Source organism: Rhinopithecus roxellana, chromosome 7, assembly GCF_007565055.1.
Source record: "Rhinopithecus roxellana isolate Shanxi Qingling chromosome 7, ASM756505v1, whole genome shotgun sequence".
NCBI lineage: Eukaryota > Metazoa > Chordata > Mammalia > Primates > Cercopithecidae > Rhinopithecus > Rhinopithecus roxellana.
Genome location: NC_044555.1, coordinates 73,248,970 through 73,274,664, shown reverse-complemented (window position 1 = coordinate 73,274,664; position 25,695 = coordinate 73,248,970). Strand labels below are relative to the sequence as shown.

At 39.8% G+C, this 25,695-nt stretch overlaps 2 protein-coding genes across 3 annotated transcripts in view; one reads left to right on the top strand and one right to left on the bottom strand.

The window, feature by feature from the left end:
• PNPLA4 (patatin like phospholipase domain containing 4) overlaps nt 1–25,695 on the top strand; it is a 98,899-nt gene that overhangs the window by 70,793 nt on the left and 2,411 nt on the right. Inside the window, exon 7 of one of the 2 annotated variants that reach the window (XM_030934693.1) lies at nt 4,776–4,945. The exons of the other annotated variant lie outside the window; for it this stretch is intronic. Coding sequence (XP_030790553.1) covers nt 4,776–4,865 — 90 coding nt within the window. The 3' untranslated portion in view covers nt 4,866–4,945. Of the gene's footprint in view, nt 1–4,775; nt 4,946–25,695 lie in introns of those variants that run through there. 2 annotated transcript variants of the gene reach the window in all.
• Nucleotides 17,865–18,766, bottom strand: LOC115898769 (testis-specific basic protein Y 1-like). Its single transcript, XM_030934697.1, has 2 exons — nt 18,365–18,766; nt 17,865–18,174 (listed from the first exon to the last, which is right to left on the bottom strand). Exons 1-2 carry the CDS (start codon nt 18,464–18,466, stop codon nt 17,887–17,889), a joined length of 390 nt encoding a protein of 129 aa, XP_030790557.1. The 5' UTR covers nt 18,467–18,766; the 3' UTR covers nt 17,865–17,886.

The window sequence follows — 25,695 nt, the reverse complement described above, 5'->3', positions numbered from 1 at the left end:
AACACAGGAAATGGCTAAATCAAGTATACTTTGTTTATGTTATTAACACTATATTTCAGTTATTCACAGTCAAACCATATAATGAACAATGATTGTATTCCCTTCTAGTACATCTCTTTGGTTTTCCTTGGAGTTAGTAATTGCCTTTTGTTTACTTGTCTAATTTTTATGTAACTTTTCTTGAATTGTCTCTGACTCTCCCACAGAAATATATGCCTGTTTTCAAAATAACCAGAAACATCTGTATGTTCTTGATCCACTGAACTAATTCCCTCTGGACATGCTGCATAGCTTTGATATTGGAATTTCTTATCTCCATTGCTCCTGTAATTTATTTAGTTTCTCTCTTGTGTTGCCACTACTACTTCTTTACTCTCAGTCCTTTTCTGTTTTGGTAAATCACTCCCTTTAGTAATTTCCTCAGAAAAGATGATACATTTTTCAGACTTTAAATATGTGAGGATATTTGTATTGTATGCTCACAGTTGATTGGTGACTTTACCTGGCATTGTATAATGTTCTAGGTGGAGAATAACTTTCACATAGTTTTTTGAAAGAATTGCTTTATTAGCTCCCACCCTCAAGCATTTTATTGCGAAATTCCATATCAACATTATTGATTTTTTTCAAAGTAAACGTTCTTAACCTTGCAAGTCTGAATTAGGTTAAATTCTTTATACACAATCATTAATTGGTTTTTTTTCCTCTTGTTCACCAACTGTTGACAGCCAGAATTCCTCTCTCAAGAAATTGACCAACCCAAAGTAAAAAAAAATGAGATGCTGAGAGTGATGGTCACCCAGTGAAATAGCAAGGTCTCTAGTGAGTTATTGTACTGTAAAGGTCACCATTAGAAAACAAGAGCTACCAATTGACATTTTAGTGTCACTCTCAACATGGATTGAGCAGTCCAGGAAGACCAAATAGTTGACATAGATTTTAACATGATATATAGACTAAGGCAAACAAAAAAGAGATTAAAAAAAGAGACTCAGAGGAAAGAGGAAAGCTGTCCTTAAAGGAGTATATCTCTACTATTTCTTTTTTTTTTTTTCTTCTGATGTTAGATACTTAGTGCATTACTTTTGAGCCTTCCATCTTTACAAACAAATATGACAAAGATAGTGAATGTTATGGCATAAAATATTAAAGTATAAAATATGTTTAGGGACAAAGGTAAGGAACATCTTCTAAAATAAAATCAGCATAGAGCTTAGACATATTGGACTATTGAATGAGCCTCACTCTGAAATCTTGCCCAGTGTCAAATGCTACTAATAATTTCACACAGCCAAAGCAAAGTCTGGGACCATCCACACTCCTCCTTGAATCCTTTCTTCTTTCATTAGGACACTTTTTGACCCTGGGTTCCAACTATGAGTTCTCTAAGCAGTGCTTGTGAGAGCGCCCCTTATGCAGAAGGGAGATGCTTCTTTCATGAGACATTTTCAAGTAGACTCAATTACACAGCTTATGTAACATTTTTCAGAAATCCATGTCCCTAAGTCTATAAACAGTACTAACCAGACCAGTTACAACAGTCTGCTAAAAGTGGATCGTAAAATCTTTGTAATGGTATCTCCCTCTAGGAGATAAAATTATAGTGTTTTCCAAGAGGTCTGACATTTGCAAGCTTACAGGTAAATTGCCCAAGTCATCTTTCTTTCTTTTCCTTGGCGTCCCCAGTAAACAAGCAAAAGAATACCTAAAGTACTGTTAACCCTTTTTTTACCAAAGGTTTTAAGATTTTGGCACTAAGGTATTTTTTTTCTCTAAACTATATCTATTTTATTTTTTAAAAAAATTAAACAAAAACATAAAATATGAGGAGATATTTTGAGTGTTCATATAATTTTTTAGGAAATTAGGTGAGCTAGTATCAATATTTAAGATATGCACACAAGAAAACAATAATAAAAGTGTGCTTTGAACTGCTTAGCAAGAAATAGGCACTTCTCTAATAGAAAAATTATTTAGAGACTGAGTGGTAGTTCTGAATTAATCCTGTGTCTTTGTTTATCATTATTGTTGAAAAGTCTGGAGATACGGTTCATATTGCCTTTAAATTTCTTCACATTGGTAATAGCATGATTTCTGACTTAGGGTAAGTGTTTTCACTTTAATAATTGTTGCAATTTATTTTGAACTATTACCCTATTCTTAGACAATATTCCCAAAATAGTCCTCGTATGTTTCAGATTGTTACACCTGCAGAGAGTTATTTTGTGGCTAAACCAGATGAACCCCCCTGTAACAGTTGTATGCATTGGGAAAAGGTATTCTCAACAAATAGAAACTTTCCCAGCAGTTAAATTGAGTATGGGGCCAAGGAATCACTACCCTTCTGACTGAGGAAATGTTGTATAAATCAATGGTACTCTCTAAATAATATATGACAGTGGATACTCAATCTGTTTCACATTGAGTTTGCGGGGGAGTAGGTTTGGGTTAGGCAGAGTAGAGATTAATGAGACCATGTGTATTTCCTGTTCTGTGGGTAAATAGCTCAATATTCACCAGGGAAGTCAGTGAAAGAAAGCAGTGGACCCTGCGTGTAAGTGTTAGATATTTTGAAACCATGCTCAGTGGAAATTAATTAAGTACTCCAATGTCCATGATTAAATAAGTCTTTTGGGGGAAACTAGAAAACTCACTGAAAAGGAAATGGAAGAAAAATGAAATGAATTCTAAGCAGCAATGACAGAAACAACTGTAGACTATATTGTGACCAGGGCTTGTGCCAAGTGTGGCCAAAATGCCTCTGTATCCTTTATATATAATAGTTCTCACTTGCTTGTGTCATTCAATCAGTATTTGTTAGGGCTTGTACCTATAAAGAATGATACTTGAGTCCTCAAATAGGAGAGTAAATTAGTCAAGAGAAAGTCCAAGGCTGGTGGGACTGGGGTCTTGGAAGCGAGAACAATGAGGAGAACTAACTGGAGAGATGGTAGAATTATGGGAATATGATGGTGAGCAATGGCAAAGCCATCCCTGTCTTTATTGGGATGGCAGTCATATGGTGAGAAACAGACATATTTTCAAAAGCTACTACAACGTAGTATGATGAGTGTCTGAAGACGTAAGTACATGTGAGTTTACCTGAAAGATCCCTGATATGGTTTGGCTCTGTATTCTTGCCCAAATATCATGTTGAATTGTAATTCCCAATGTGGGGAGGGGGGCTTGGTGGAAGATTGGATCTTGAGAGTGGATTTCCCCTTGCTGTTCTTACGATAGTAATGAGTTCTCGTAAGATCTGGTTGTTTAAAACTGTGTAGCACTTCCGCCTTCGCTCTATCTCTCTCTCTCTCTCTCCTCCTCTGCCATGGTAAGACATGCTTGCTTCCCCTTCACCCTCTTCCATGATTGTAAGTTTTATGAGGGCTCCCAGCCATGCTTCCTTTACAGCCTGTGGAATTGTGTGTCAATTAAACCTTTTTTCTTCATAAATAACCAAGTCTCAGGTAGTTCTTCATAGCAGTGTGAGAATGGACTCATACAGTTCCTAAATCAATTACAGGTGGAAGTCAAACTTCATGAAGAAAGTAGCATCTATCAGGAACCAGGAATCTGAAAGGGAGCAGATGAAATGTGGCAGAACTTTTTTTTTTTTTTTTAAACTTCCATCTTGGAAAAGATGTGTTTCCTTGAAATAGGAGTTGACATTATGTATGTGATAATCCAGAGAAGAGAATAGGGAGGAAATGGATGAATATACAATAGCAGAGCATCCAGACAAAGGAAGAGCACATTCAAAGGCCTTTGCCCTTTAAAGACTAGCTTTAATTAAATATGATACTTGGGGTCTCTATAAAATAGACCCTGCAAGACTGTCAGCATCATCTTTCATCACCCGCTGCAGCAGACTGAATGTTTATGTCACCAAAATTCCTTTCTTGAAATCCTAACCTCTGGCCGGGTGCAGTGGCTCATGTCTGTAATCCCAACACTTTGGGAGGCCAAGGTGAGTGGATCGCTTGAGCTCTGGAGTTCGAGACCAGCCTGGGCAACATGGTGAAACTCTGCCTCTACTACAGATACAAAAATTACCCAGGCGAGGTGGCGCGTGCCTGCAGTCCCAGCTACCTGGGGGGCTGAGGCAGGAAGATCACTTGAGCATGGGAGGTCGAGGCTGCAGTGAGCCATGATCTTGGCACTGCCCTCCAAGCTGGGCAACCGAGAAACCCTGTCTCAAAGAAACAAAAACAGCAACAAAAAACAATAAAGAGAAGAAAAAGAAAATCCTAACTCCACCAGATGGTATTAGGAGTTGGGGGCTTTGAGAGGTGATTAGGTCATGAGGGTAAAGCCTTCATGAATTAGATTAGTGCCCTTATAAAATGGATCCCAGAGAGCTCCCTTGCCCCTTCCACCTTGTGAGGGCATAGCAAGAAGGCGCCATCTCTGTGAACCAGGAAGTTCGTTCAGCAGACACAGAATCTGCCATGCCTTGATCTTGGAGTTCCAGCCTCCAAAACTGTGAGCAATAAATGTCTGCTGTTTATAAGCCACCCAGTTTATGATATTTCATTATAGCAGCCTTAACTGACTAATATACTACCTTGCCATCTGGGCATTCAAAGCCATACAGCTACTCTTGACTTTATTTCAGATCAGATAGCAACAGCTTAACAGCTGGTTGGATATGGGCAGTAGGGTAGAGAATTCAGTGGAATTATCAAATGGTAATGGAAGATTGTAAATTGCTACAAGCATTTCGAGGGACAACTCACCTTATGGTCTGCTAAGTGCCTTACAATTATTTTTTCCAGGTATTGTTGTCTCCATCCTACATAAGATGGAACCACAGCTCAGAAAAGTATGGTGATCAACTTGAAGTCACATGTCAGAGCTTGGTTTAGAACTCACATTTGCCTGGTTTCGATGCCCTTCTTCCTTCCATTGTATCTAACTCTCAGCAAAGCCAAGATACAAACATAAATTATGCAATGTTACGGTGCTCGTTTTGCTTATGTAAAAATGAGATCTTTTTATTATGCAAAGACAAGACACCAGAAACTCATATCCATGATAGAAATGGCTATTTAATATGAACATTGTTTGTATTCATCTAAGAAATGACATTGTGATGGGAAAATGGATTTAGTCATGGTATTTTGATTCCGTCATAATAATGCTTTATGTTTTTAAATGTGTTTGTATTTGTGATGGATCGGGACTCAAGTAACCTATGAGGAAGTTTAGACCAACAATGGGCTTCATATATGTTCCAAATGGGTTTATTTTCTATCCACTTCTAAATCCATATTGGATAAGAAAAACACAAATTCTAAAAAATGAAACTCAATTGGTTAGTTCTCCCAATATAAAGACCATGATAAATGTATTTGTACTTTTGTAGGATTTGCTTCTTCATCTAGGTAAATTAATAAGACCAAATCAAAAGATGTACAAAAAAATGACACAAAGGAGAAGCCCAGTGAAAACACAGTTGGAAACACAAGAAGAGAATGAATTTAGCCACAAGTTGTCAATTTCTAGTTAGAATCTGATTAGTCAGTGAAAGTGAAATGCCAAATTAAAAATAATTAACACACTTTACATGAACCGGGACAATAAATTAACCACACCACACATCACATACAACTCAGATTAAATATGTTGTGTCCGTAGACTGGGGAAAGAGTCTAAAAAAAATACAATAAAATAACAAAGTTTATAGTAGTGTTATCTCCAAACCACAGAAGGTTAACTCTAAGAATTTTTATTTTGATAGTAAAGTCCACTAGAAACGCACATTATTAGATTCAATTTTTATGCCACAATCTTTGAAGTTGTGTCTTAAGATATAATATATTATTATTCAAAATTGTTTTCAATATATTCATTTCTCTTATTGAATAAGCGTATCTGTCTACTGTAAGAAATTGGAAAATAATTTGTTTATATAGAGAGTCAATAGCGAGGCAATATTAGATTCACACACAATAAAAAAACAATAAAGCAATTATAGAACATCATCTTCATGTTAATTATCTTTAAACATTATAGATAGCACAACAATATGAGTATTGTAGCAGTATCATTACTGCACTGAATAAATTAAAAGTAGAAATGTATGTTAGCTATCATTTTAACGTTCATACTTGCTGGTAAATCCACCTGAAAGATATTCACCTTCAGCTTAATTATATATTTATGTGGATTCAAAATTCTTATGAGCGTTAATGTGAACTTTGACGCTTTAATAAATGAAAAAGTAGGATGTTAGGATGAGATATTGGATGACATATTCAATTTATTCCAAAAATATATAATACTGCTTGCTGTGACTCTTCCAACTGGAGTAATTGGTTGCAATTAAAATAATGAGATATTCCAAACAGTGATATATGCATTACAAATGTAGAGTGATAAGTAATTTGTAATTCCTATATCATTTTTATGCTGATACATTTCTTTCTAATTACAATAATCTTTTGAGCTAATAGGAATATGTTTTGTCATATGGATTATATTCTGGGATAATTACTTTTTTGTGATAGCTAACTTGAAAAACTTTTGACTATACGTAAAATATAGTATAAGTATGTATTTTGGAAACAGAACTTTGGGAAACTGTTCAGAAGTATCTACAAGCTGAATACATGCATGCTCTATGACCCAGTATTTTCATTCCTAGGTAAATATCCAACGTAAGTGGGTACTTGTGTTTACCAAAGACATGTGCAAGAATGGTTATAGTGTCATTGTGTAGTAATTTTAGCTATATACTTTTAAGCTTTGGCCATCTGACCTGCTTGAGTGTGAAGGCAACAATGATGATTTGAAAATTGGATATGGGCACTTAATGGCAGAATTAATATTTAATTATCATCTGTGATTTAAAACAAGTTAGTTCATATCCTGAATAATATGATAGTTAATACTAGTCCACCAACATTTACTGACTGCTGTGTGGAAGAATAAATGGATTGCTTCTGTGAATATTTACTCTCAGCACTTGATGTGTATTAACTCCTTTAATACTGAAATCAACTTCACGAAATACGCTCTTTTTAAAGGCCTAGAACATAAAATGTAAAAAGATGACTTATTCAAAGTCAAGTAAATAGTAAGTAATAAGTTGCACGAAAAAAATACATCAGGTAAATGTTAGGAAGACTGACTGGTAGATGGCTTCATTTTGTAGTGTCAGGGCTGGCTTCATTTATTTATTTATTTATTTTGGGGTAGACATATAAACTGCAATCTAAAAGAATCAGAAGAACTCAGACATGTGAAGATACTGGGGAAGATTATTCCAGGCAGAGGGAGCAGCTTCTAAAACAGGCTGTAGGCCTGAGTGTGTAGCCTGAGTGTGTAGGCCTGAGTGTTAGCTTTAAGTGTTTAAGGAACAGAAACATTCAGCTAACAGAACTGAAGCAATCATGATTGAGAGGAGAGTGAGAGGCAATGAGGTTGCAGAAGGGCATAAGCCCTAGTCACATAAGAACTTCTCGGCTAGGTAAGAGTTTCACTTCCATTTTAAAGTATGTTTGGAAGTGCCGGAGAGTTTTGATCAAAGGAATAATGTTTTATAACCCAAAGTATGGCGGTTTTCAGCTAATGGTGGCTGGAAGACCACTTAAGAAATTCTTGCAAGAATGAAGATGAAAGATGATGACTGCATGGAATAAGGTGACCCTAGAAGAAATGAAGAAAATTGAACAGATGTGGAATATAATGTAAAACCAGAACTGACAAGAGTTATTAATACAGCCTGTTAATGGATGTGGGATGAGGGAAAGACAGGAATCACGTGTATATACCTGGGTGCACATGCTGTTCACTGAGACACAGACACTGAAGAAAAGAGTTGAAGTTTGTGTGGGATCTAGAACCAATAGCTTTATTTTGGATGTGCTGATTTTGAGTTGCACTGTAGGCATCCAAATGTAGATATGAATTAGGCAGTTAGATTTAGGATTTAGGAATTTAGAGGAGAAGTCAGAGCAGGAGATAAGAATTTGGGGTCATCCTGATACAAACACTATACACAACCATGGGAATAGATAACATTGTCTGCAGAGACATAAGAGCTGGAGGAAAAACAGGTGTCAGGAATGGGGCCTTGGGAGAGTTCAACATTTGGAAGAGGAGAAGATGGCCAAGAAGATAAGAAACATTGACTAAGTGTATGCTATCTTTGGAGATAAGAAAATGTGTTTCCAACAGAAATAGTTTAATACGAGTATTAAAACAAAAATAACAGCTAAATAATTTAAAATGCTTTTTGAAAATTTTCCAAGATTTAACATAATAGCAATCAAAATTATAAAATTAAAATATATACAAGTATATACTTTGTATACTTGTTTGTGTGTGTGTGTGTCAAAGAAAGAAATCTCAGCTATCTGAAATATGTCTGAAAAAAATCTCTGTCGTGCTGCATGAGGAGTTTAACTATCCTCCTGATAGCCAGTGTAAAGAGAGATCTAACAAGAAATATGCTTATTTTCTTGTGCCAACAAAACTAGATCAAAGACAAGGTCTTTTTCAAGTAACACTACTATAGGCTCCACACCTTTCAAGCTCATCTTTCTTTGGTTCAAACCCAAAGTGGCTACCCGATAAAGGATGGTGCATGATTACCTGATTCAGGGATGTTGTGTTAATTTAGGTTTCCCAGGTGACCATCTCAGACGAATACCAATGGAACCTCAACCAGTTGTCAGACCACACAGAGCAGTTGGAACGGCATCTGCCTGGCACTCATGCCTTTGTTGAAGTACAATCAGGATCATCTAAGTTTCCTACTAGCACACTACCTTGGAGTAAGAACGCTCTGTTTTCAAAAATTGTATTCATTCGTGTCCATTTGTGTAAAAGCACAGTTCTTTGGGTGCGTGCCAAAGCTACGGATTTAACAATTTAGCAATTATTTTCTTCATACTTGTCCTAAATGAATAGTGCCATTCTCCCCAACTGATATACAGGACCACAGTAATTTGTGGGGAAAAGGTGGCAAAACAACATGTCTTCCGTCTATAGGACAATCATCTTTAGAGTAATGCTTACTTGCTTTGAGTACACTATGCTTCCTGGTTTAAATTTAGTCTGAGTGGTATTACACTATGGGTAACTTACAGTTTGACACTTCCATGCCTTGAGACTAAATAAAGGGATCTTGCCGGGGATGCAGTGGCCATGCCGAGCCCACAGAATTGCTTAAAAGGAAGCCTATTTATCCTTAAACTTGATTCTTTAATGCAGACATTTTCTTGTCCCCTATTACTGAAAGTAAGGGCAGAGCCTCAAGCCTGATACTCACATTCTCCTGTGTTGTGTTCATCAGAAAATAACCAACACTAACCTCATGTAATCCTTGGGGCTTTGTCCCTATTTTTTTTTCCAATAGCAGGTTTTGACTCCTATGCATCATACTTTTCACAAAATTTGGGGTTTCAGCTTTGTTATATACTCTTAATTTTATAAAGTACAAGTTAAGATAATAGTTAATGATATTTTGGAAATCTTGAAAATAAAAAACAGTAAGTTACTATAATGTTGTCACTTAGAGATAGTCATTTGTTAACGTCTCTTAAGATTCTATTTTTCCTCCTCCTTGTCATCTTCATCTTATCCTCCTTCCTCTCCCACTCTTCGCTTTCTTCTTCCTTCTCCTCCTCCTTCTCTTTCTTCATCTCCCTTCTCATCCCTCTTTTCTTCTTATTTTTCTCCTTCTCCTCCTTCATTTTCTTCCTGCACCAGCAAGATATTTTGTTATACCAGCCTGAATGGACTAAGACAAGAAGTGATTAACTTAACCTTCAGTTCCTCTCCCCTTCCTAGAGGGAGCTCTAACCCTCTAATGACATGGTTGGTTTCCCTGGCAATCAGCTCCCATCATGAGGCTGTTCAGGAGCCCACCAGGAGAACAAAAGATGCTCCTATCACCCAAAACATTCCTAGGGATTTAAGAGCTCTGTGTCAGGAACTGAGGGTCAAATACAAAATATTAGAACAAAAGATTCTCCTAGCACCTCTACCTAGAGGATTTTAGGCATTCCTGGCAAGTTCCTGTGCAAGAAACTGAGGGCCAGAGACTAAACATGTATTTCTTATTATGTTATAATACCTGATATGGTTTGGTTGTGTCCCCACCCAAATCTCAACTTGAATTGTATCTCCCAGAATTCCCACATGTTGTTGGAGGGACCCAGATGGAGGTAATTGAATCATGGGGGCCGGTCTTGATAGTGAGTAAGTCTCATGAGATTTGATGGATTTATTATAGGTTTCTGCTTTTGCATCTTCCTCATTTTCTCTTGCTGCTGCCATGTAAGAAGTGCCTTTTGCCTCCCACCATGATTCTGAGACCTCCCCGGCCATGTGGAACTGTAAGTCCAATTAAGTCTCTTTTTCTTCCCAGTCTCAAGTATGTCTTTATCAGCAGCATGGAAATGGACTAATACAGTAAATTAGTACCAGTAGAGTAGGGCGTTGCTGAATAGTTACCTGAAAAATGTGGAAGCGACTTTGGAACTGGGTAACAGGCAGAGGTTGGAACAGCATCTTCAGCTTCAGTTCCATGATGAAATCATTGTCTGGCTATACCGTTAAGGGAACAGCGTTAGAGACCAACGTAAGCTCACACCATTGTGAGGTCAACATTAGCACGTGGACAGGGTGGGAAAGAGCCTTTCAGTGGCATATATCACATCGCTAATATAGATCCTCACTGAGGTTACCAAAAATGTTACTCTCTGTGTGCTTCTGTAAGGCTTGAATAATTGTTACCCAATCTTGGATTACTGTTGTCACCAGGAAAAATGGAAGAATCAAAACCATCTGACTTGAGGCAAATTCTTAAACACACCCAAGTCAGTTTCCTTAAAAAGTAATCTAGGACTTGCTTTAAAATAACTGAGTGGGGCAGGGGACGGGTCACGTTTAGAGAGGGTAACAGGTAAAATGGAATTAGCTGACTTTTGTAGTGGTTGGAGCTGCATGATGAAAACGTGGTGATCACTATAGTAGTCTCTCCACCTTTGTGCATGTCTGACAAGTTTCAAAACCCTCTCAGTTTGGAGGATGTCAGAAACCACTCCTACAGGATAGATGGACCTGAGGACATTATGCTTAAGTGAAACAAGCCAGTCACAGAAGGACAAATGCTGCCCAATTCTACTTTTATGAAATATCGAAAATAGTTAAACTCACAGAAAGTAGAATGGTCATTGCTAGGGGATGGGGGAGGGGAAAATGGGGAATTGAGGTGCAATGGGCATGGAGTTTCAGTCATACAAGACGAGAAAGTGTATTAGGGTTCTCTAAAGGGACAGGACTAATAGGATAGATGCATATATGAAGGGAGTTTACTAAGGAACATTGACTCACAGGATCACAAGGTAAAGCCCCATGATAACCCATCTGCAAGCTGAGGAGCCAGGAAGCCAGTCAAAGTCCTAAAACCTCAAAAGTAGGGAAGTCCACAGCACAGCCTTCAGTCTGTGGCCAAAGGCCAGAGATCCCCTGGCGAAACACTGGTGTAAGTCCAAGACTCCAAAAACCGAAGAACTTGGAGTCTGATGTTCAAGGAAGCTTCCAGCACAGGAGGAACATGGAGGCCGGAAGACTCAGCAAGTCGGTTTCTCCCTCCTGCTTTATTGTAGCCACGCTGGCAGCTGACTGGATGGTGCCCACCCAGAGCGAGGGTGGGCCTGCCTCTCCCAATGCACTGATTCAAATGTTAATCTCCGTTGGCAACACGCTCACAGACACACCCAGGAACAACACTTTACATCCTTCGATCCAATCAAGTTGGCAATATTAACCATCCTGGAAAGTTGTAAGCATCCACTGTAGCACAATGGGCATATAGTTCACAATGCTGTACCATGCACCTCAATATTTGTTAAGAGTGTGTAGGTCGTGTTGTGTGTGTTTTACCACAAGTTTAAAAATACTCCTGATTATCTTATTCCATATGCTTAACACCTTAGCAAACCTCAGTACTTCACTGCCCTTTTCTGGCTGCATGGTGTATCAGAGAAAGTGTGGGTTTGGAGTCAGACAAGCTTCGGTTCAAGTACTAGGTGATCTGGAACAGGTTACTTAGCCTGGCTGGTCCTCAGGGTCATCTTTTGTAAACTCAGGATGGAATAAGACAGCCCCATCTATCTTCCAGCACCATTCTAAAGATGACTCATAGGCATTGCTCAGACATGGCAGTGATTATTGTTTTTTGATTAGCATCTAGCCCTCTCCCTGGACCATGGTAGGTGCCCAATAAATGTTTGTTGAATGAATAATTTAATTCATTATTAATGAATTTGTATTTTATTTTACCCTGCTCCTTGCCATTTTTTTTTAGTGCAATTACTCTTATCTAGTTTTGAGTTGCATCCAAATTCTCAATCTAGTTAAGATTCAAAATTACATATCAGCTTGCTGGGCTAGCACTTTTCCTTACCCTCTCCCTGAAGGGTCCCCAATTCTGTTTCTATTCTGTGTCTTTTTTCCCCACTTCCATGAACATGTGTCCAGGGCCTCTTGCTGCCAAAGCCCTTCAACTAGTTATTCTCCAGCAGAACATTTTTCTGCCAGTGAAAATATTTTCTTTCAGGAATTGACTGAAAGCTGTTTTCATAAAAACTTCCCTGTGTGAATTAAGCCTATAATTATCTTGCTCTTTCTTAGGATTTCTGCAGAGCTTACGCACACCTAAAGCTTGCCAATTCACACTTGGTTCTGGGGTCTATAGGAGAGTCACAGAAACATGACTCCTGTCATGAATGCAAGCTAGGAGGTGGTCCCTAAAACAGGGGATGTGTCTCGAATGCCTCTTCAGTCCTCGTACAGTGTCTAATACGGTGCTGCTTCCACAGCGTTGAGCAGCAGTCCTTAAGAGGGTGGAGTTTAGAATTTGATCTTTGCAGACTTGAGTTTTAATCCTGGCTCTATAACCTATAAGCAGTATAAGAAAGGTACCCAAACTGTCTGTCTCATTTGTCCAGTGGGGACACTACCCATTTTACAGGGTGTGATGGTTAATTTCAGGTGTCAATGTGACTGCCTTAAGGAATACATCAGGAACTGGTAAAGCATTGTTTCTAGGTGAACTGTGCAGATATTCCCATGAAGATTGGTGTAGGCTGGTGGACAGAGTGGGGAAGATGCCCTCAATAGAGAGAGGCCCCATCCAATTCACTGAGGGCCCAGATAGAGGAAACAGGGCAGAGGAAAGGCACTTTCCTCCCTTACCTCTTGGAGCTGGGACTCCTCTTTTCCTGCCCTTGGACATCAGAACTTCAGGCTCTCTTTATACTGAGAGTTACACCATCCACTTCCCTGGTTCTGAGGTTTCTGGGTGTGGGCTGAGTCACACTCCTGGCATCCCAGGGGCTCCATCTTGCAGATAGCCTGCCCTGAGACTTTTCACCCCTAATTCCCCTAATAAATCCCCTCTCATCTATCTCTGCTGACCACCCGCTGGTGGTGTCTCTCCAGACCCCCGATTAATCCACAGAGGTAATGTAAGGGAGAAATGAGGACGTGCATGGGGAGCATTTCACACCCTGCCTGACACATGCCCAGGTCCAGTGGGCTGCAGCTGCAGTTATTCTAGAGCTTAGCATCAGTGTTCAAAACAGCAGAAGGCCTTCCCTCTGGTACCCAGCCATCGCGTTGAGCTTCTCCTGTCATTTTTCAATTCCAGAGTGTTTTTGAGAACAATTCTGTGTCCCGTGTGTCACTGACGTGGGGCCAAAGACAATCTGTACGCGTGGGGATCTGAAGCTGGGAATGACCAATGGGTCAGAAAGTTCTCAGGAGTCAGGAGCAGAGGAAGCTGCATGGTCAAGGGGAATCGACGTGAGCCTTCCTGCCATGTGTCCTGTTTCCTGTGGTCTAATGAGACAGAGACATATGTATGTAGACATCATCTCATGCTGAGCTCTTTAATATGTCCAAGGTGTTTTCAAATTCTCCCACCAACTGTCTTTGACAGCTGAGGATCTGCAGATCACCCATTGTTCATCACCCATTGTTCATGACTGTTGCCAAGGGGATCCTCCCTTTAGGGACACAGGAAGATTTGCCTAAAATGTCAGGAAGCTTTGATATCTATTATTTTATTATAAAAGTAAACTGCACCCTTGCAGTTATATTATTTCGGGTCTTTACTCATTCCATTGTTTATTTTAAGCCTGAGCTTGTGGGTAGTTGGAGAAGGAGGGAAAATATTTAACACTCTTATTAACTAATTTAACTGTGTATTTAACATGTAGAATCAAGAAAGACTTAAATGAAGATGTAGTATTTATGACTGCTCCAACAAATTAAAAGATTACTTAAATTACTGATTTTTTTTCTTTTTTTTTTTTTCTTGAGATGGAGTCTTGCTCTGTCACCCAGGCTGGAGTGCAGTGGTGCAATCTTGCAGTCTTGGCTCACTGCAACCTCCACCTCCAGGGCTCAAGCAATTCTTCTGCCTCAGCCTCCCAAGTAACTGGGATTACAGGCACACACCGCCATGCCTGGCTATTTTTTGTATTTTTAGTAGAGATGGTGTTTCACCATGTTGGGCAGGCTGGTTTCGAACTCCCGAACTCAAGTGATCTGCCCACATCGGCCTCCCAAAGTGCTGGGATTACAGGCATGACCCACCTCACCTGGCCTGATTTCTGATTAAACCACTTATTGTCTATAATGACTTAAAAGTTGGTGAAAGTAAATTCAGTGACATTTTTGCATTTATAATTTCAAAATCATAGTAACTTTCCAAATCTGAAAATGTCTGAAACACAAGTCTGCCAAACATCACAGTAAAACATGAAACCCCAGTGAAAGAGCTAGTCAGGATGGGTTCCCAACAAACAGCACTTGAAGCTCCTACTGCCATGAAATGATGAAAGAAACACGGTTTAAGAGCCATGGATAATTTTTTCAGTGCCAAAAGAATCATCACAGACTGTTGTGACATGCAGAGCTTGAATGGAAATATGGTATTAAAATAAGGTGCATGAAATTAATCCTTGAATCTAATTTTGAAACACACTGCAAAAGTGCTCCCTAATATACACCAACCCCAAAAGTGACCACTGACAAGTTTCACTTTATTTTAGTTTTATGCTGTCATTATGGAAAAAACGATAGCGAAAGTTCACCAATTTCCCTTTGGAAAGATATATACAACCACAGCCAATAGGCTTTCCTAAAAGACAGCAGGAGCTTTTCATTCTGACTTGTTTCCCATTCATAACATACAAATATTTATTGTTCAGGGTCAATACAGCCTTGCAAATAAACAGGCTTTGAGTTATACCAAGTATGCTCATCCTTATATGGTATTTCCATTTAAGAAATACAAAACAAATATACCACAAAATAATGGCGTTCAGGACATGGGGCAACGCCCTGTTTCTGTGGCCTAGGTTTCGTAGGATTCCGTAGGAGGCAGCTACAAGTTCAACATGCATAGCTCTGAAATCCCTTCCTAAGGTAATGAAGTGAAGCCCTGACCACACCAAGGAAAGGATGAAACAGAACTCATCTGTTTCTCAAATGATGCTACCATCTCTTCTAAGCCACCATTAATTTTAGCATCTTTAAAGCTATAAGAACAATCTATGTAACAAGTGAAAATGGCCTATAAAGTCAGAGCTTTACATCTCAAACACTTATTATATGGAAATTCATATTTTCATAATCATGTAAAAGTTTAACGTGTTATTCATTGTAAGATTAAATGGCATGAATTATTCTGTAGGTGTAATTATTAATAACTGGAAATTAAATCATAATTTTGTACTTTATTCTTCTTACAATAATTTCCTTTCTCCTTTTGCCTGTGAACCATGCTTCAACAATCATAACACCTTACCTTCTAAAATAAGTGATCACATATAGAAGATATATTTTATATGATATATTTATCTTTATGCATTACATATTTATATATTATTTATATCTTATATAGAAATATAAATATTTTTACATATTTTATATATTTATATAGAATATAAGTATTTATATAGATAATCTATATGTGAAATAGATCTCTATATAAATGTAAATACATATAAATAGATATATAAATATATAGAGATTATATATTTATCTATAAATAAACATAAATTATATATATACACAGAAATACACAGGGCTTTTCTAAATATAGATATAGAAATACACAGGTCTTTTCTACATATATTGTAAATTCAACTACATAAAATTCTACTATATATAGAAAAGACCTGTGCATTTATATAATTATATATGTAAATGCACATTACATATATACACATTAGAAATACACGTCTTTTCTATATATAGCAAGTTCTATATTATTCTCTCATTGTAATTATTGACAACTGGGAATTGAATCGTGATAATTTTGTACTTTAATTTTCTTAAAAAGATAATTTCCTTTCTCTTTTTATCTGTGAACGATACTTCAACAATCACAACACCTTACCTTCTAAAATAAATGATCACATATAGAATATATATTTTGTATATATTTATATTTAGATATCTATTTTCATGTATTTATATTTATAAATACATATACAGATTTGATATCTATATTTATATGTTATTTATAAATATAAATATGTTTAATATATGTTTTATATAAATATATATAGAATATAGTTTTATATGTAATCTATAACTATAAAAACAAGAATAGATATATTAATATATAAATATACATAGCAGGTTCTACTATATATAGAAAAAAGTTGTGTATTTCTAATGAGTACATATATAATCTATATTTACATATATTTATACTTATTTATAATTTTATATATAAATATATATTCCATATTTTATATCTGTATTTATTTTACATGTAAATATATAAACTATATATTTGTCTATAGTAAATATAGTTGTATATTTTATTTATATAAAAATTTACATATATTCATATATAGTAAATTCCTACTATATATAGAAAAGACCTGTGTATTTCCAATGTGTGGAAATATGAAATGTACTTTTTGTCTCCTCAGTTGCAAAGATAAAAAGGCTTTTTTCAAGTGGATAGATTTTGCTCTACTTTCAATTTTTCTTCTTAATTAGATTGTAGGGAGGGGATGCTGAAAGGAAAGATGATGCAGAGGATTCTTGCATCGATTTCTATAAACGAAAAGGTATTTTAACAATGATACCTAAGTAGGTAGAATCCAGTTCTTGGTACTTGGTGTATGTGCTAGCAAGATTGCATGAAGAAACAAACCTTACAAGAAGAGATGTCATCCTGCTAAGGGGAAATTTGTTTCCGGTGCTTAGCCGTGACGCAATCCTTATCCTCCTGTCTGGCTAACTGTGACCTGTCCCTTTGACCTCAACCCCGCGGGACCCCACTTCCCTCCCTCCCCACATACCACTTATTTCTTCCGTCTTTCCTTTCTCCCTCCCCACACACCTCCTCTTCCTCCCTCCCTCCCCATACCCCACCTCTTCCTCCCTCCCTCCCTCCCCACACACCACCTCTTCCTCCCTCCCCACACCCCCTTTTCCTCCCTCCCTGCCCACACATCACCTTGTCCTCCCTCTCTCCCTCCCCACACACCACCTCTTCCTCCCTCCCTCCCTCCCCACACACCACCCTCTTCCTCCTCCCTCCCCTGGTGGTGTCAGAAGTGGTGGTCCTCTTCCTCCCTCCCTCCCTCTCCTGACACCACCTCTTCCCCCCCTCACACCACCTCTTCCTCCCTTCCCACCCCCCACCTCTTCCCCCCTCTCTCCCCACCCCCCACCTCTTCCCCCCTCCCTCCCCACCCCCCACCTCTTCCCCCCTCCCTCCCTCCCCACCATCAGAGAACATGGAGTCACTGAGATCATTTGCAACACATTCATTTTATTATCTTCACCAGGGGCCACCCTGCTGGTGAGATCTCTGAGGTCTGGCGACTGGGCCTGAACTTAGTCGCCGCTCAGGGAGCTGGTGGCGTCGGTGGCCACCCCCTCGCTCAGTGGCTCCTCCAGCTGGGTCTCCTGGCTCAGGGTGTCGTGCTGGCTCCCCTCGCTCACGGGCTCCTCCACCGGCAGCTGGTGCTGAGGGAGCTCCTGGCTGGGCTGGTCACTGGGGCCGGGGGCCGCTGGCCCGCTCCCCACCTCAGGGGCCGCCGCCGCCGCCATCTTGCTGGCGGCCCGTTTCTTCCCGCCTCTCCGTCCATGAGCTGCTTTTCCCTTCTTGGCCGCCCCGGTAGCCTGGAAGGACAACAGGGAGATCCCAGAAGGGCTCTGGTTGAGGGAAGAGGATGGAGGAGGCTGGGAACAGGGACGTTTCCTCAGAGGCGGGTGGGCCAGGTTGGGGGGCTGTGCCAGGGGAGGACGGGAGAGGATTCTGGTGAGGAAGGAGCAAGGAGAAGCTGAGGAGGAGCTTGGGTGGGTCCCTCACCTTCTTCTTCGGGCTGCTGGAGCCCTGCTGAGGAGAGGACTTCCTCTTTTGGGTCTCCTTGGTCTTGGCCGGGGATCCCGAGTCTCTCGGCTTCGGACTCATCTTCCACCGCTCAACGCCTCCCAACGGTCAACCGCAGGCCGCCTGGGGTCCCCGTATATACCCCTCCCGCGGTCTCGGGACAATGAGGCGACCACGTCCCTGAGCTGTGATTGGTCAACACCCCACTCCCCAGCCAATGGTAGCCCTGGGCGGGAAGGGAGGCCTTCGACGTCACAAAGCGCCATCGCGACCTGACTGAGGAAGGTGGCAGGGGAGTGACATCTGATGAGGAAGGCAGGGTGCGCTGGTTGGAGAAAGGGAGATTTGGGTTAGCGCCCCTAAGGATAGTTCCCAAACCGACATGGCACCCCTGCTAAATGCCCCATGTTCAATTTTGGCAGATCACGTGGCACGGGAGGATATTTCTGCCACATGTTTCCCCCGGACCCCCCACTCAGTGGTACATTCTGTTTCTCCACAGCTGCCATCATTACCCAGTTTCTGTGTCACCTACCTAAAATCCCTCCATGTTAACTGGGACGGGTTTGGGGCTATATAAAGACGTCAATTGACCAGGCACAGTGGCTCACGCCTGTAATCCCAGCACTTTGGGAGACCGAGGCAGGCGGATCACCTGAGTTCGGGAGTTTGAGACCAGCCTGACCAACCTGGAGAAACCCCATCTCTACTGAAAACACAAAATTAGTCAGGCGTGGTGGCACATGCCTATAATCCCAGCTACTCTGGAGGCTGAGGCAGGAGAATCGCTTGAACTCGGGAGGCGGAGGTTGCAGTGAGCCGAGATAGCGCCATTGCACTGCAGCCTGGGCAACAAGAACAAAACTCTGCCTCAAGAAAAAAAAAAAAAAAAAAAAAAAAAAAAAGCTGTCCATCAATCATCCCTCTCTCCTACAAATTCCTCTGCTGCACCTTGAGGACCATTCACTTCTTGGATGCGATCAAAGAACTTTTCCATTTCACTTCCTTCTCCCAGCGTTCACATGGTGCCCCTCAATGTTTCATTCTCATGGTTTAAAGCACTGGCTTCAGGCGGTGAAGATCAGCAAACACACTCGCTCAGCTGGGTCTGTATCAAGCTGGGTTCCTCAGAGAAGGAGAAACTAAGCCAATAGGATATTTGTGTGTGTGTGTGTGTGTGTGTGTGTAATATATGTCATAAACATCTATTTACTATTGTATGGTATTTATTTATGAATATTATATATATGATATGCGTTAAGCAATTGGCTCACACATTCACACACTGTGGGGGTCTAGGAAGCTGAAATATGTAGGGCAAGTGCGCAGGCTGGAAACTAAAAGCTTCTGCACAGCCAACAATCAACAAAATGAAAAAGCAGGCTGTGGTTTGGGAGAAACTATTTGTGAACCATATATCTAATAACGAGTTAATATCCAAAATATATAAAGAACTCAGACAGCTCAATAGCAAAAAAAAAAAAAAAGTAGTCTGGTTTACAAATAGGTAAAGGACTTGAATAGACATTTCTTGAAAGAAAACCCACAACTGGCCGATAGGTTTATGGAAATGTGCTCAACATCGTTAATAATCAGAGAACGCAAATGAAAACCACAGTGAACTATCACCTCACACCTGTTACGACAGGTATTATCAAAAAGTCAAGAGATAAAAAGTAATGATGGCAAAGGTGTGGAGAAAAGGAAACCCTTTTAGGGTGTGCAGAAAAGGGGACCTTTACAAGACAGAAATGTTATTGGTACATTATGAAAACAGTATAATGGTTCCTTGGAAAATCAAAATAGTTCTACCATATGACCCAGCAGTTCATCTGTTGAGTATGTACCCCTCCCCCAAAATGAAATCCACATCTCACAGAGGTATCTCCAGTACTAATTCTAACTCATTCATCACACAGAAAATAAGAGTTTCTATTTGAAAACACTGTTGTTGTTTTTTTCACCATCCTGGTGTCAAATACTTATCCTATTCTAGACATCTCTTCTTACTTCTTGCTTTGTAATAACCTAGGTACTACTACGCATTGACAGAACTAACTCGTTATTCCAACAAGAAATGAGAAATGTTGAGGAGAATGCAATGTTATACTTCTTGTCTTCAACTAGTTATTCTAGTTTTTTGGAGGATTCTGTATTTAACTCTTACCCAGGTAACTCTAGTTACTGTATCCACAGTACCTAGTCAACAATCCTAAAAAAATAAGAACACAGAGTTGACTAGAATGGTTACTAAACTTTCTATGTTCAGCCAGTTTTCCTACTAATTGCTAGTTGTTTATTCAACTGTTTGCCTAGGTACCATTAAATGTCTAGTTTTATGTCACTAAGACATAAGAAAAAGTATTACAAAGAATATGTTTATTACAGGTACTGGCTTCATCTAGTTATCTCTAGCCCAGGAAGAAAAAGTGATTTTGTGGGCCAGGCCCAGGATCCCTGTGTTGTGTGCAGCCTAGGGACTTGGTGCCCTGTGTCCCAGCCACTCCAGCTGTGGCTGAAAGGAGCCAACATACAGCTTGGGCTGTGACTTCAGAGGGTGGAAGCTCCAAGCCTTGGCAGCTTCCACATGGTGTTGTGCCTGCAGGTGCACAGAAGTTAAGAATTGAGGTTTTGAAACCTTCACCTAGATTTCAGAAGATGTATGGAAACGCCTGGATGCCCAGGTAAATGTTTGCTGCAAGGGTAGGGCCCTCATGGAGAACCTCTGCTAGGGTAGTGTGGAAGGGAAATGTTAGGTCGGAGCCCCCACACAGAGTTCCTACTGGGGCACTGCCTAGTGGAGCTGTAAGAAGAGGGCCATCATCCTCCAGACCCCATCATGGTAGATCCACTGACTGTGGGCCTGGAAAAGCCACAGACACTCAACGCCAGCCCATGAAAGCCAGGAGGAAGGCTGAAACCTGCAAAGTCACAGAGACAGAGCCGCCCAAGACCATGGGAACCCACGTTTTGCATCAGCATGACCTGGATGTGAGACCTGGAGTCAAAGGAGATCATTTTGGAGCTTTAAAATTTGACTGCCCCGCTGGATTTTGGACTTGCATGGGCATTGTAACCCCTTTGTTTTGGCCAATTGTCCCCATTTGAAATGGCTGTATTTACCCAATACCTGTGCCCCCACTGTATCTAAGAAGTAACTAGCTGACTTTTGATTTTACAGGCTTATTGGCAGAAGGGACTTGCCTTGTCTCAGAAGAGACTTTGGACTGTGGACTTTTTGGTTAATGCTGAAATGAGTTAAGACTTTGTGGGGCTTGTTGGGAAGGTATGATTTGTTTTGAAATGTGAGGTTTTGGAGGGGCTAGGAGTGGAATGATATGGTTTGGCTGTATCTCCACTCAAATCTCAACTTGAATTGTATCTCTCAGAATTCTCATGTGTTGTGGGAGGAACCCAGGGGGAGGTAATTGAATCATGGGGGCCAGTCTTTCCCTTGCTATTCTCATGATAGTGAATAAGTCTCATGAGATCTGATGTGAGATCCAGGTTTCTGCTTTTGCTTCTCCTCATTTTTCTCTTGCCACTGCCATGTAAGAAGTGCCTTTTGCTTCTCACCCTGATTCTGAGGCCTCCCCAGCCTTGTGGAACTATAAGTCCAATTAAACCTCTTTTTCTTCCCAGTCTCAGGTATATCTTTATCAGCAGCATGAAAACGAACTAATATAATACCACAGGTACTTTAGGGGAGGATTGAGTAGAACTGGACAAATATGTCCAGGGTCCTCCAAGCTAGCTGCTAGGTCATTACTAGAGTGCAGGTCTTTCCTCATTCAAACACAAACACAGCATCACACTGACTGACTCGAGAGAGAGAATAGACAGAGACATCCCTGCTCTTTTACTCAGGTCCCAGAACAATCAATTCCACCACTGGGAAAAATTAAAGTGGGTGTTTGTTTTCTGTAGGTGCTGGTGCTATCTTTTTTTTTTTTTTTTTTTTTTTTTTTTTTTTTTTTTTTTTTTTTTTTTTTTTTTTTTTTTTTGCGTTGCATTTGCAGCTTTTTAAAAATTATCACCTCCTTCGCCCTTCTCTTTCTCTTCCTCCTCCCATACCTCCTCTTCTCTCACCTTCTTCTTCATCTTCTCTCTGTGTCTCTCTTTCTATGTGTGGTGGCAGATAAACATGAGAGCGTATAACAAGGGGCATATATAGGTCTATCTATATATATATATATATCTATCTGTCTATCAATCTGTCCTTAAAGATATGTATATCTCTAAAAACTTAATTTATAGATGGTGCAATAGCCTTTATGTGTCAATATTATATTTTTGATCATTTACTCATGAACTTTAATGGGTTAAATACATGACTCTTAAAATCTGTATAATACTCTTTTTTATGCAGGGTCCATGATGTACCTACCTATTTTATATGATTTGGCTCTTTGTCCCCACCGAAATCTCATCCTGAATTGTACTCCCATAATTCCCACATGTTGTGGGATGGACCTGGTGGGAGATAATTTGAATCACGGGGGCGGTTTCCCCCATATTGTTCTTGTGGTAGTGAATAAGTCTCATAAGATCTGATGGTTTTATCAGGGGTTTCTGCTTTTACATCTTCCTCATTTTCTCTTGCCACCACCATGTAAGAAGTGCCTTTTAATAAATGTGGCACATATACACCATGGAATACTATGCAGCCATAAAAAAGGATGAGTTTGCGTCCTTTGTAGGGACATGGATGCAGCTGGAAACCATCATTCTTAGCAAACTATCACAAGAACAGAAAACCAAACACCGCATGTTCTCACTCATAGGTGGGAACTGAACAATGAGATCACTTGGACTCGGGAAGGGGAACATCACACACTAGGGCCTATCATGGGGAGGGGGGAGGGGGAAGGGAGTGCATTGGGGAGTTATACATGATATAAATGACGAATTGATGGGTGCTGACGAGTTGATGGGTGCAGCACACCAACATGGCATAAGTATACATATGTAACAAACCTGCACGTTATGCACATGTACCCTAGAACTTAAAGTATAATAAAAAAAAAAAAAAAAAAAAAAAAAGAAGTCCCTTTTGCCTCCCACCATGATTCTGAGGCCTCCCCAGCCACTTGGAACTGTAAGTCCAATTAAACCTCTTTTACTTCCCAGTCTCGAGTATGTCCTTATCAGCAGCGTGAAAACAGACTAATACACTATTCTTCTACATGGGCTATTTTGATCTTTTCCACTTTCTAAAATTAAGACACGATTGGATTTAGGATGCTTCTTTGACATGACTGTGACCCTGCATGCTGGTTAGCCCAGAGCGTGTGGTATGTGACTGTGAAAGGAAAGCTCTTAGTTTCATGTAGCAAGAACAAGAGTTGACTTAAAATCAGCTACTCAGAAAAATAAATACATCAAATAATCATCCAACTGTGTATCTGGAAGATGTCGAGAAAATCCGCAAAATAATAATATTATCATTGTCATTGTGACCAAGATGGAAGAAATAAGACTGGTTTGTACCCAAATCAGACAGGTTATATAGTCTCACTTCAGTCAAAGTATGTTTTTTCAACATGATCATATTTCAATGCTGCATGACCATTTTTAAAGCAGCATTTACTCTGAATAAATTTGAAGACCTCTCATCATTTTAACCAGTTTTATATATGTTGACAGTCTGGGTAAGAGTTGTCTATGATCAGGAGAAAGATTTGGTGGGTAAGAAAATCATGAGGCATGTTTAGAAGTTGGAGAGGAGAAATTCAGATTCTGTGACCTGTTAGGTCTGTTTTTAATCTATTTCTGAGTCATCTACAATTTTGATGATCTTTTGGTTGTTCCCCCAAATTCATCAAGTGAGCTCACCTTTTAATTATTGTTATCCACTGAACCAAATCGTTCAGAATATAGTTTTTGCATTTATTTATGTTTTTCCTTTTGTATCCTTTTGTATCCTTTTTCTTCATAGGTCCAGTGAGTCCTTGATACTGTACTGTATGGATGTACTGTACTGTATGGATGGCTCTCTCTTTTTGCTGTATTATCTAGAAATGAAATACAGTCCATGGCAGGAAGCCCAAAGAGGAGTTTGGCAGTTAGGCCTCCTTATGTCTCAGAATTGTGTCCTGAGAAACATAACTGAGAAAATGGCTTCTGGACACCAGAGGACACTTGAGATTCTCAAAGAGACAAGGCATGAACAGTCCCAACAAAAGACTGTCCTTCTCACTCATTTGATGTTTGTATCAGCTGAAAACCAAAAGATTGTGAAGCAACACTCGAATGAAGACAAGGCACAACATAAAACATAAAGAATACATGAAGACAAAGTCCATCAGAAAACCCTGAAGAATTTGGTACTCCTGAGTGTTCATATTGAGTAGTTTGGGAAGCTTGGGTTGAAAATTTAGGTCAACATTTGTGGATGGCTAAATATATATATATATATATCCTTTACCTATGAACTCATATGGGTTGAAAACATGACTTGGCCAGTAGTGGTGGCTCATGCCTATAATCCTAACAGTTTGGGAAGCAGAGATGGGCGGATTGCCTGAGCTCAGGAGTTTGAGATCAGCCTGGGCAACATGGTGAAACCCTGTCTCTACTAAAATACAAAATATTAGCCAGGTGTGTTGGCATGTGCCTGTAATCCCAGTTATTTGGAAGACTGAGGCAGGAGAATCGCTTGAATCCGGGAGGTGGAGGTTGCAGTGAGCTGAGATTGTGCCACTGCACTTCAGCCTGGGTAACGGAGTGAGACCACCACCACCAACAACAAAAACATGACTCTTAAAAGGTGTATAATTCTCTCTTCATTATTTACCTACATAGGTATACTTTTTGCTGAGAAGAGAAAACATACACATTTATTCCTAGGGGTGAATCTTTTCCTTCCCCTGATCTCCTGCTATTTCTCAAATTAAAATTCAAGGAATATTGTGTGGGCTTTTATGAGTGACAGTAGATGCAATGTGCAATAATTCATTTGCAAAATTATAAAAACACTAACCAAATCGACATCTCTGTAATACGTTTCTCTAGAGAAGACAAAGATATAACATCAAATTGCCTCTCAATGAGTGTATACGCGAAGGCCCAAGAAGTGTGTATCTGCAATGCCCTGATAAACTGTTGACTTCAAAAGGACTGCACACAGTTTGCTCTCAAGCATCAACAATCAGAAGTAAAGCATTTGGCCTTTTTCAGAGTCTCCAGATATTTCTATCGATCCAAGAACCACATTTCCTGTGCAACAATAGTCCTGAATCTTGCTGCTGTTTTTGGACCTTTTCCTATCTGGTATTTGGGAAAGCAGTTTGCCAGGGAGGAAGGAGAAT

Coding starts and splice junctions, on each gene's coding strand:
- LOC115898769 (XM_030934697.1), bottom strand. CDS start 18,466: ATGAGTCCGAAGCCGAGAGACTCGGGATCCCCGGCCAAGACCAAGGAG. Junction 18,175..18,364: donor CCAGCAGCCCGAAGAAGAAG/GTGAGGGACCCA, acceptor TTGTCCTTCCAG/GCTACCGGGGCGGCCAAGAA.